Source organism: Heloderma suspectum, chromosome 1 (genome assembly GCF_057233095.1).
Source record: "Heloderma suspectum isolate Gila_16-S chromosome 1, 16-S_ref, whole genome shotgun sequence".
Lineage (NCBI taxonomy): Eukaryota > Metazoa > Chordata > Lepidosauria > Squamata > Helodermatidae > Heloderma > Heloderma suspectum.
In genome coordinates this window covers 415,183,218-415,195,616 of record NC_139458.1, presented here as the reverse complement: position 1 = coordinate 415,195,616, position 12,399 = coordinate 415,183,218, and the positions used below count along the sequence as shown (strand labels likewise).

General features: G+C 44.8%; 1 protein-coding gene across 2 annotated transcripts in view; it reads left to right on the top strand.

The window, feature by feature from the left end:
- Positions 1 to 12,399, top strand: part of MERTK (MER proto-oncogene, tyrosine kinase) — an 88,368-nt gene that overhangs the window by 29,176 nt on the left and 46,793 nt on the right. For both annotated transcript variants that reach the window (XM_084829087.1, XM_084829085.1), the window contains exons 6-7: positions 596 to 711; positions 10,942 to 11,125. In XM_084829087.1, the coding sequence (XP_084685213.1) occupies positions 596 to 711; positions 10,942 to 11,125 (300 nt within the window). The remainder of the gene's footprint in view (positions 1 to 595; positions 712 to 10,941; positions 11,126 to 12,399) is intronic.

Below are 12,399 nucleotides of genomic sequence, written 5' to 3'. Positions count from 1 at the left end.
TTGAGGGGTGGGGGACAAGCTAACAACTTGGCAGTATTTATGTCTCTCTCGCTGAGCGCCGAAGAATTGATGCCTTCGAACTGTGGTGCTGGAGAAGACTCTTACGAGTCCCCTGGACTGCAAGGAGGTCAAATCAGTCCATCCTAAAGGAAATCAACCCTGACTGCTCATTGGAAGGACAGATACTGAAGCTGAAGCTCAACTATTTTGGCCACCTAATGCGAAGAGAAAACTCTCTGGAAAAGACCCTGATGCTGGGAAAGACTGAAGGCAAAAGGAGAAGGGGACGGCAGAGGATGAGATGGCTAGATAGTATCACCGACGCAATGAATATGAACTTGAGCACACTCCGGGAGAGAGCGCAGGACAGGAAGGCCTGGCGTGCTATGGTCCATGGGGTCACGAAGAGTCGGACACGACTGAACGACTGAACAACATGTTCTCTTGTTCCATATGTATTTCTTTTCCCCCATAAAATCCAATAATTCTGATGGTTTTGCACTGTGTCCAAACTGCCTTTTAGTGGCATGCCTTTTTTCACTGTGTATCATATATAGAAGCATTATTGCTGAAGATGCTGCTATTTCTAATGCAGGAATCCCATCCCCGCCGATTAAGGTGAACGTTCTGAATAGAACAGCTCACACGATCGTGGTGTCTTGGATCCCAGGTTTTGATGGTTATTCGCCTTTGAGCTGCTGCAGTGTGCAGGTAAGCAACAAGAATAAGAATAATAAGATGTTTGTGTAGTGCTTCGATTGGATCCTTTATATAGTACTTAGATGCTTTTTTGCTGATGGTGCAAATTGGGATTGCACTGCATGGCATCTTTTCTCTAAACCTGGGGTTCCCAACATGGTGCTCGTGGGCACCACTGTGCCCATAGACACCTCTCTTGGTGCCTGCCAGGCTACCAGACCCTCCTGACTTTTTTTTTAAATTAACTGGGAGGCAAAGAGCAGCTCTAGCCTTCACTGGCATCCTTATTTCCAAGAATGCCTCTGGCCCCACATGTGAAATGGGTATTTTGTTGTGCTTTGTGAGGACAAATATGTGATCTGGCATTTGGGGCTCAGACCCCAGCTTTGTCTTGTGCCAGAACAGGATGGAAAGAAAAGTCCTATAAACACACCAGGAAGCAGGAAGTGGATTCAGTGTAAAGGTGAAGGGAGAATTTGCCTTCCTGTCACTGGGTGATATATGCATAAGTGACACTTTCAGTTCCACTTTGGTGATAATTGAGTGGCACATCTAGACAAACGTCCTTTAGTTGACGCAAGGCACAATGAGTCATTCCAGTTGCAAAAGCCTCAGTCAGTTACACGTCTTTAGGGTGCAAAATATGGGGAAAGTCTGCTGTGAACTCCTTCTGCGTCTGGTCACAAAATTAAAGGGCAAGTGCCTGGTGATCAGGCAGCCGGTCACCCAGGTGAAAGAGCAGCGCAGCTGTTCTGTGTGTGTGTTCATGTGTGTGCACGCGCCTCACCCATCCTAAAGACTTGAAGCGGACAACAAGAACAGAAAGGTTCCAGCAAAACAGAAGGAAATGCCATTACATTACAAGCACCCGACTCTTGCTCAGGCCAGCCCAAACAGGCAGATCATAAAACCCTTCTAAAGGTGCTCAGGATAGGACTGTGGTGAATCTCCAGCATACATGAGTTTCATTGGTGGGGCAGCCAAAGACAATGCCTCTCATTTGCTCTTGCTCTCAGATCCTGACAAAGAGGGTTGGATCCAGATAATTGTCAGGAGCGCCCTTGCTGCCCTCTGAAATCGTTAAGTAGCCAGAATCAACACGCAGACAATAGGGCTCTTTTCCAAGGCTTTATTTCCATTCAACCTAATAACGCTTACAGATGCTAATCGCATGAGCCTAATGAGGGAACTTAAGAGAGCTGCCTATTAGGGGTTTCTAGCCTTAGTGAATCAGTTGATCTCCATTTTGAGGGTAAAGGCGGGAAGCCTCTGAACTTAAGGGCTAGGAGGCGAAAGTCCCCCCCTTTCCTGTGGGGCATCGGGGCGCAGCTGTTGACGTCATGCCAAGCGAGCTGAGTGCCTCCTCTTGGTGCCCTCCATCTTCTGCTTGTCCCTGTGCTGGCACCTAGCATCCCAAAGCTCCAGTTGTCCCTCCTGCTGCCTGCCAGGGTCGCTACCACTCTCAGGAATGTGGGCAGGAAGGGGCTGTCCTTCTGGCAGCGCCTCTGAACAGTGCGCGGGTTCCTCTCTCATTGTTTCTATCTCTTCCTCAGAATCAGAACTGCTTTGGGGCTCTATGGGCTCCGATCCAACCCTGACAATAATTTGCCCACAGAAGGGGATTGGCAGAAGCCAACTTCCCAGTCCTCAGAGGCCCCCTTCTCCAAATGCAGCACCTTCTGTGACTGGAGCATAAGCTCTGTGCAAACTAAGGGAAGGATCCAACATTATGCTGCTGCTAGCGCTATTGATGTTGCACAAGCGTAAACCAATGCTTCTGCAACATATCAAGTGCAATGGGAAAAAGTGCACAGAAATTTGGCAGCAAATCATCGCTTTTCCCCATTGTGTTACTTACGTTGCAGAACTATTGGTTTATGATAGTGCAGCATCAGCAGCACTAGCACAACATCAATAGCGCTACTGATGTTGTGTTGAATCCTTCCCATTACTTCCAGATGAAAATGAGTGCATGGAGGGGGATCTGCGGGTGAGGCCTGCTAGCCCCACTCCTAGCCTCCCCACATTCAAAGTCTCATTTGCACAGAGCCTAGGTGCAATACCCAGCATGCATAGGCTCCCTTTGCACAATCCATGTCCTGGAAAAACAATGGGTCTGGATTGCATTAGCAGGGGCTCTGGGTTTTGGGGCAAGATGCTCCCAATAGGACCCCGTCCTTGAGCCCAACTCCTGGCTGCTGTTGCCTGCTGGCCATTTGCTTGCCTCTTCTTCTGGGCCCAGTCAGCACCAGCTCCCAGAGAGAGAGGGGTGGGGCAAGGTGCGCGGAAGTTACTCCTCCTTCTCCTTGCTGCTCACTCATTCGGAGAGGGTGGGTGAACATGCAGCAAGAGCAACAAAGAGAAATAGCAGGACCATGAGGTTGCAGGGATTGGCAGTGGGCTCCCTAACAGGATGGGGGCTGTGACAGGAGTTTGGCAATGTCAACCTCTGATACTGGCCCTGGATCACACATAAGGAGCCTACGCACACCTAAGTATACACATGTAGGGGCCTTTGCAAATCACAGCTTGAACATGTGAAAGCCAGGGAAGGGCCAACAGCCAAAATCCTGATCTCCTTCCCCATGGCTTCATTTCTACCTGGAATACACCTTTGCACAGAGCTATAGGTGACATTGTCAGAGAGGGCTGCAGGTACACTTTGGAACGCCCCCTACTCCCACTCCAGGAGATCGGGTTGGCTTCCTTCCTTTTAAAGCTTTTGCTGGTTGCTGAAAACTTTTTTTTACCAAGTCGTTTGCCAGGATTTGTTGAGCATGCTGGCTTTTGTGTGCTGTTGTTTTTCAGCTGCTTAATCTTCTTGTGTTTATAATGGATGTTTTATGATGATGAGGTTTTATTGTATGTCACCTTGATTACCCCATGGCTGGAATGGTGGCTGAAAAACAGTTTACAGCTAAAATGAATAAAGAGTAAACTTTAATCTCCTGACCATCTTGCCTAGTAACACTTGATTTTAGATTCCATCCTTCATGAATCCTGTTTGTTTGTTTGTTTGTTTGTTTATATTTCTAATCAACCCAGTAACTAATGTCCTCTGGGTGAATTTGTCATTTACACTGTGTAATTATTTATACTGCCAAAAGAGCTTACTGTGTAGTTCATCCAACAAGGAGAAATGCCTTGTAATTTGCAAATGGCCAGAAGTTATCAAACGTTGCATGAGGTCAGGCACCAGCTGCGTAACACTTACATATTTCACAGTACCACAATATTATTTTATCTTTGGTCAAACCACATTGAAGGAACAGAACTGTCTAAATGCTGGAGCATGGCCAAACCATTTTTATTTCTAGCTGGAAGCTTTCTTGGTTTCTCTGAAGCTGCTTGCTTCCACAATAATTCTTTGTATGTCTGAAATTCCTTGAGGTGTGGGCTGCAATCCTGTGCACAGTTACACTCCTTGACTCCTTGTGGGTTTTAGGTAGCCTACGGGCAGAATTGCAGTCATGATTTCATTAAGTTCTGTTGATTTTCAGTGGAACTGTTCTTATTATGACTAGGGGTGCTTCCAGAAAGAGGGCTCCTAGCACTCCTAATTAGAAGGCATTGTGCAGCGATTCCCTCTTTTTCTCCTTAACAGATTTTCTGTAGTAAGAGAAAAGATGGAAGAAGCAGGGAAGTTTGTTGCTGGGAAATGCAGCCCTTTGGGGGCTCGCCAGATTTCTGTGGGGCCCCAAACTTGACTTGCATTTGTGAGGCAAGCTGTGGGTTTTCCCAGAAATTTGGGAACTTTTTTAGGGGGGGAGGGATAAATAGACATTTGTGCAAATTGCAGCCACAAATTACGCAAAAATGTCTATTTACGCAAATAAATAAAAAAGATGGAAAATCCGCCAGCTGGCCTGACTTGCCGCAGACCAAGTTGGGCCAGCTGGCAGAGGTTAGAATGGAGTCCGGGGGACCGAGCGGACAAAAGCTCATCAAGCTCCACGCCCCAACCGGATTCCTTCAACATCCCTAGGAAGAAGTGGGCGGAGAAACACGGGAGGGTTACAAGAAGAAGATTATGACATCTAGACCTCCTATAAATTCTGTGAATGAGCCAGGGTGATGGCACCATAAAAGCCTTGTCTGGAAGCACCATAGGTCTGGATCCAACCCGTAATATATCTCATGAATGCTGAAGCAGGGATATATGCTTGCATATTTATTTTGCCTGGAGAGAGGAGGAGCAACACCATTCTTATTTAGCACTTATATTGAGATCATAAGGATGCTTACATTATTTGTTACAATTTAACCCATCCTTCCACTAAAGAGAACAGAGCAATGCAGGTATCTCCCACTTTTATTGTATTATTATTCTATTTTTAATTGTATGGTACCTGGAGAATTTGTCAACAATAACAACAACAACAATTAATAATAATAATATAGTCCAGGAGAGGACAGTTTTGAGTGGAAAAGTAGTGGCAGGGGAGGGGGTTCTTAACCCCTCCTCGTTTCCATCGCTTTCCCACTCCATATTGCCGCTCCCCAGCAAGCTCAAAACACATATTTGTTAAGGTAGATTTGAAGAAGGAAAATGATGGGTACAAAAAAGGGAGCAGCTGCAGCAACACCCCCCCCCCGCTTTTCAGCCCCAAATTGTCCCCCTCCTGTAGCAGTTTTTCTTGAGGAGAAAAGGGGTCACTAGCGGGGGCAGGCTGGCTCAAGACATTTTGCTGCCTGAGGTAAAGGCCAAGATGGTGCCCCTCCCCACCTTATTCCATGTGCAGGTGCCAGCTGGACTAGCAGTTGAATCTTATTTCCACACTGCGGATGGGGCAGTGTATTCTCGGCTAACCGAGGGGCACCAAGTAGGCCCTGTGGGACACACAGCTCTGTTGTCCAACCGGAGGAGCAGTTGGGGGAGGGGCTCAGGAGAAACGCTTCAGCTGAACTTTCCATGAATGGTAAATGGCTCCAGCTGGACGTTTTGTCGAAACACGCATAGGATTGCAGCCTTAAGTATTTATTATCACATTTTTACTTCCAGGGACAGGGTGAGCTGCTTGAGGGATTTTCTGCCTCATGTGCCAAAATAACTTGGCTGGCTTTGCCTCTCGACTTGGGTGTGTGGATGGAGCGCCATTTGCTGCCACGCCTTGGGCAGCTAAATGTCTTGGGCCAGCCTTAGCAAGGTGCTAGGTGCTGTACAGAACAGAGAAAATCTCTGCTACAGATCTCGGTTACAGAGCCACATGGGTTATTGGCTGAGCAACCCCCTCCATGTGATTAGTTGAAGCAAAGGCGCAGTGCAGTGATTGGATGGCACAGTCCAAGTGCAGTGATTGGTTGGAGCAGTCACAAGTGCTCCTGGGCACGAGCACACGCCCACTGCACCCTGTTGTTTCCGTGATTGCGTGTAGACCAGTGGAAACCTGCACAGGGGTGTCAGAGAGCATGTCTAAGTCAGATGTAGACAGAGAGCCAATGTCCCAGAGCAGTGCAGGAGCACAGAGTCACATCCGCACAACAGGTTTGTGACTGCACCGTTTGTGATCATCCAGCATTTTTAAATAATTGCTTCATACAGCCGAGGAAGTGCCCTTTCTTGTCAATAACCAAACAGCATGAGGATTTCCTGAAACTGGGACTCATTCATAAGAAAGGTCAGGGCAAAATTTCCCATATCTCATTTCTCACACATGCCTTTTTGCCCTTTTAGCACCTAAATGAAAGTCTGAGAAAAGAGCAGCCGTGCAAATCTAAGCAAGTGGAAGCCTGGCTATTAAATGTCATATTTCTTATGTCCGTGGTGTCAATTTAAGCAACACCTTTTGGCAATTCTGAATAATCTGCTTCTGTGAGCTATGGTGGGTGGATCAGGAACAGGCATAGATTCCTTTCCTTTCCGGATGTTGTCATATGAATGGTATTCAACAATGCATTCTTATTGAAGCTCCGGAAATAAGTTGGAGGGTCCTATGATTTCATATTTTGCATTGGCCGCTTCAGATATGCAATGATACACATAGGAATGGATTTTCTAAATTAGAAAGTGTATGAAACCTCCAAAGCGAGTCAGCTTTCAGAGCTCTGAGCATGTGATACTCACATCCCAGGCCAGAATTACTGCACTGTTGATGTTTTTAAATGGTTGTGCGGTTTGGTTACTTTACCTGAAGCAAGCAGCCTCGGCCTCTTGTTTTGCTGCCTTTGGGAATACCAGAGGCAGAAAGATATTTATGACTTTCTTACAATTGAAATAATCCAAAAATAGGAACAGCTGGTTATGATTACTCTCCTGTATTTCCTTGTCAAAGCACCAAGTAGCATCGAAGGATGTTTCATTTTGCTTTCCTGTCTAGTGGGTGCAGTACTGAAGGGTTAGCATAGGCATGGGGAATTTCTGCACTGTGGGCTGGATACATCCCACGGATCTTCCGCATCCAGCCCGCCAACCTCTCCCCAGGCCCTGCCCCCTCTCCCCAGGCCCCCTTTCCACACTGCCTTCCTTGATAAGGCAGGATTCGCAATCACGGAATCTCTGTTAGTGTGTTCAGCTGAATACGCCTACAGATGATGATTCAATATATGAAGTTCATCACACGAGGCTGAAATCCCGCATCTTTACTGGGGCCTTCTGCTTCCAGTTTCTTTGCGGGATTACAGTGGGCTCCTTTGCACAGGGGACACATGATTTGAACTGTAAACTTCCTTTTTCGGCAAAGTTCTATATATTTCATTATACAGCGCCATTTAGTGGTTGTATTATGGCACAATGTCATCATTACACACTGCCGATATCGCGCATTAACATTTGTTGTCAGCTTATCTCCAATCTTTTTAAAAGCAGGATAAAGCTCAAAAAGTGCAGGAGACACTTTACAGGTTGACGATGTCTTGTAAGGGACCCGCAAACTTCTGTGAGTGACCAGTCACAAGTGCGCAATAAAAGCCTCGTGTAGAAATGTTCAATGAGTCTCCTTATAGCCGAAGCTTTCGGGGTGACATACACAGTAAAAAAACAATAGAACCAATGATAAAAATCAATAAAACATTTAAAAAGTATAACTCTAAAAGCAGCAACAAAAATGTCCCATTTAAAAGAGATAAATACTAAACAGCTGAAAACAGAGAAGATTATTTTAAAATGCAGCAGCACACATATTAAAAATAAAAGAAGCAGCAGTTTAAAAGGCCTGAGAGAATAATAAGGTCTTTGCCTGGCGCTGAAAAGTCAACAAAGGTGGCGCCAGACAGACCTCTCAAGGGAGGGCATTCCACAATTTGGGGGTCATTGCAGAAAAGGCCTGCTCATGAGTAGCTACCCACTGAATCTCAGTGTGCTGGGACACTTGGAGAAGGGCTTACAGAGCCCTTCATAGTCCTTTACACTCAACACACAAAGGTCTAACTGGTAGCCAGGTGTGCGGGGACATTGGGGGTGGGGCTTAGGTGCCCCGCACCCATGTCCCCCTCCACACTTTTGCCCTGCACATGAGCAGACAGGGGACTGTCACTCAAGCAACTGTAGTTCTATAAGGGGCCAATCTAAGTGATCTCTAATTAAAAAATGACCAGCACCCACACAGTAATACAGTTCCCTGGTTTCTTTGGAAGAAGCCAGGACAGTTAAACTGTTTTCAAACTGGTTTAAATTTATAATGCAGGTATACTGAAGAGAGAGAGATGTCTCCCAGATGAGACCATTGATGTTAATTTTCCTGGTGAATATTATGTCCTATCTAATAGAGCATGCCCATACTTACATATGCCCTGAGGGGCATATATATATATATATATATATATATATATATATATATATATATATATGTGTCTCACATTTCATCATGTACTGCAATAGCTCCCAAGCGCTATTTACAGCAGTGTGTAAAGGAAGTTATGTTTCAAGATAAGAATCCAGAGACCTTTCTGTTCTTTCAGTTTTCCCTGTTTTAGATTGTGGCTGGCTGCACTCCTGCCAAGTGATGGAAAATAAGGGTTTATTTATTTATTTACAATATTTTTATACCGCTCCATATCTGAAACAAATTTTGGAGGAGTGAACATAAAAGGTAAAATAGTAAGAGAATAAAATAGTAAGAGAATAAAAAGATTAAAGCACCATATTAAAATTATGCTTTTTAAAAACAGAATGCCAATAAAAACCGTGGCTAGTTAGTTAAGGAATGCCTCCTGGAACAGTGCTGTTTTCAGGAGGCGTCAGAAACAACCCAATGTTGGTGCTTGCCTGACCTCCAGGGGCAGGGAGTTCCAAAGAAAGGGGGCCCATCTGGGTCACCCATCTGGCTTATCTAACATAAGAGCCCCTTGCAGTATTTACCTGGAGATCAGAGATGTCGCAAAGCCCATCTGCAAAGGGGAAGGTATGTGTGGTTGGAATGGAGAAAGAATTGTGAGGAAAGCTCTTACACACACACACACACACACACACACCCCTGGTAGTGTCGTGTGAATGCTCCAAATGCTATGACCAATGTGGGGAGGTTTAGCTGCTCCCTCCAAGCACCCAAATTCAGACTCTGCTTCTTTTTCATTTTAGTTTTTAGCTTGTATACACAGCTCTTTATGAACTGTTTTTATTGATGTTGAAAGCTGCCTTAAACAACTGTGCAAAGGCAGGGTCTACATTCTTTTAAAAAAAGAAGTTGAATTAGAGGGTAACAAGTGGGATCTGCAACAAAATGTTGCAGTGTGGAGTGTTCCTGTCCAGAGTTCTAGCCAGCCAGCCATGCCCTGTTCCAGAATACTCCATTCCATTCTCCTTCCTGCCTGGTTTTCTATCTCCGCCTCCCCACTCACCTGTGGCCAGTGGGCAAGCACAGCCCTCAGTGGGCTGTTTTTGGCATTTGTTTTTCTAGAAATTTTCTGTACTTCTGCAAACCTTGGAGTTCCCCCAGACCTCCTGATACCTCCCTTTTGTGAGTGGGTGGTGCTGTTTGGGCTCCGTTAGCAATGGACCCACACTTGAACATCAAAAATAGAGGGAATTATGATCACCCCCTGCCCAGATGCTTTTTATTCCTGCTGGGGCAAGTATATGAGTACCTGTCTCTTTTCTACATGAGGGGAAAAGCAGCAGGGGGGAGTTTCAGCTGAAAAACTGCCTGAAGGGAAAGGGTTAAGAAGGCACTCTCAACTTGCACTGGTCTTGCACTCACCTTCAAACTGCATCCATGCTGACTATATTTTGTTATTATTTTTACATCCTTAGATTTATTTATTTATTTATTTGCAATATTTGCGTACCACTCCATATCTAACACAGATTTTGGAGCGGTGAACACAAAAGATGAAACAATAAAAGAAAGGGAAAAAAAGATTAAAACACCATATTAGAATTATGCTTAAAAAAACCCCAATGCCAATAGAAACCATGGCTGGTCAATTAAGGAATGCCTCCTGGAACAGTGCTATTTTCAGGAGGCGCCAGAAACAACCCAGGGTTAGTGCTTGCCTGACCTCCAGGGCAGGGAGTTCCAAAGAAAGGGGGCCACCACACTGAAGGCTCTTCTCCTGGTGGGCTCCAATCGAGCCATAGGTCAATTTGGAACCACAAGGAGCATGCCCTCCAATGACCTCAGTGAAAACAATTATTAAAAATAATATAAAAACATAATAATCACAGAACTAGACTTGTGTAGCTCTGTCCCAAGAGTTCTGAAAGCTTTGGGACAGATAGCTTCAAAGATTTTCATGGCCAACTACCATACATGGATCCAGCAGATGTCTACTACTCTGCATTCACTGAAAAGACATCTTTTAATGAAACATCTAACCTCATTTCAATTGCAGTCTTATTTTAAAGTCTGAATGTTTCTGGCTCATGTTGTTTGAAATGGGCTACATTCTACCAGGTTACTCCTGCTATTCTAAAGGGGGCATTTAATGCCAAAAGTGAAAACAGTTCTTGCCATTTGTTCCCCTATACCGGGACTTTCACCTGAGATGGTGGGGTTGACTGTGTCGGGTTCAAACTGTGTTTCTGAAGCTTGCATTACCCCCTAAAATCTCTCTGCCCATCTCTCTCTGTCTCACAATTGGCATTTTCGGTAACACCTGGAGGAGCTGATAGTGCTGCAGAGCATGTGCAGAAAGCCATTTGTCATGGTTAATATCTGGGATTAACAGGGATGCTTCCTGGCAAGCTTGTCACCTTTGTTATTGCAAATTAAGGAGGGCTATTGACAGGCCTGCTGTCTACAACGTCTGTAGTGTAGGAAAGCTTTGCTTAATCAGCTTTGCTTAAGACTTTGATTTTCATTTCAGGTGAAGGATGTTTTTGCGCCAAGTAATGTTTCTGTGATGACTTTTAACACTTCTACACCACCTCATCTGTACCGTATTCAGCATCTGTCGGCTTTGAAGGATTACAACATCTGTGTTTCTTGTCTGAATGAAGTAGGATGGTCTGGCTTCAGCCCTTGGGTTATGGCCAGTACAACAGAAGGAGGTAAGAAAAACCAACCAACCAAAAGAGAGACCGACAGTATGGCAGGGGTAGGCAGAAGGTAAATCAGGCAGCTTCATGGCTGAGCAGGGGTTTGAACCCAGCCAAAAGGCGGGATATAAATGCAATAATAAATAATAAATAAATCCAGCAATGTTTCCACCATGGCTGCCTTTTCACTAAAGAAAACCCCAACAGTCCTCCTGTTCTGGAGCCTTTCACATTTATTGCAGGCTCCCAGACAGCGATCATGTGATTGCTGAGAGGGGAAGTTTTTAATTTTCAAGGTTCCATAGAATGCTATGAAACAGCTCCATCTAGTGGCTGTTTTAATCACATAACATTCCGAGTTAAAAAATGGCTCATTCGTTCTGGATCTTTTTGTGATGAAACAACCAGGAAATACCTCTGGGTGCACCCTGGAGGTTAATGATGTCATGAAAAGGACCCGCAAACTTCCGTGAGTGAGAAATCTCAATAGCAGGATAAAAGCTCTGTGTGAAGGAGCCCCGTGTTACACTGCCTCTGTAGGGTAGCTGTTTTAGCTCTGTCCGGTTTTACAGCATTAGATTCAAGAAAAATCCAATCATATTTCCATATTTAGCACTATATCAATATATATTGCAAATTATATTTTGTATCACAGTGTGATGATTTGAGAACTTTCTAGATCTTTTGCTATGCAGTAATTGCGCAATGTCGTACTAATTTGTGCCATCGGGATCCAAAATTCTTTTTCTCAAGATATCACTTCAGTTGTGAGGAAATCACAGCTATCACTCAAGCTGCAATATTTTGTCAGTGGGAAAATGAAGTTTTCCCCACCCATCGATCCGACCTAGGAGCACATCAATTAGGATAATGGCTGTTACATGGAATGTAGTCACATGGATATCATGGGTACCAGTTGGATAGTGCCAGTGATGTCATTGGTGATGAGCAGGGCACCTCCACTCCTGTTCCCATGCCTGTGCCACTTTGTTAGTGGATGAGTAGGTGGCTAGTTGGCCACTGTGTGAACAGAATGCTGGGCTAGATAGACCCTTGGTCTGATCCAGCCTGGCTCTTCTTATGTCCTTATGAATATTTGCCAGCTTTGTCACTCAAGTAATGTATAAAAACATTTAAAAGAGTAGAAAACCCTAACAAGGCTACACACCCCATGCCTCACTATCTTATGATCTACTTGCTTTTATTTTTTTTATTTTTTGAATGATATATGCTCTCCCCTCCTCCGAAGTCAGCAGCACACATCTTCCTTAATTAAATGAAAAAAT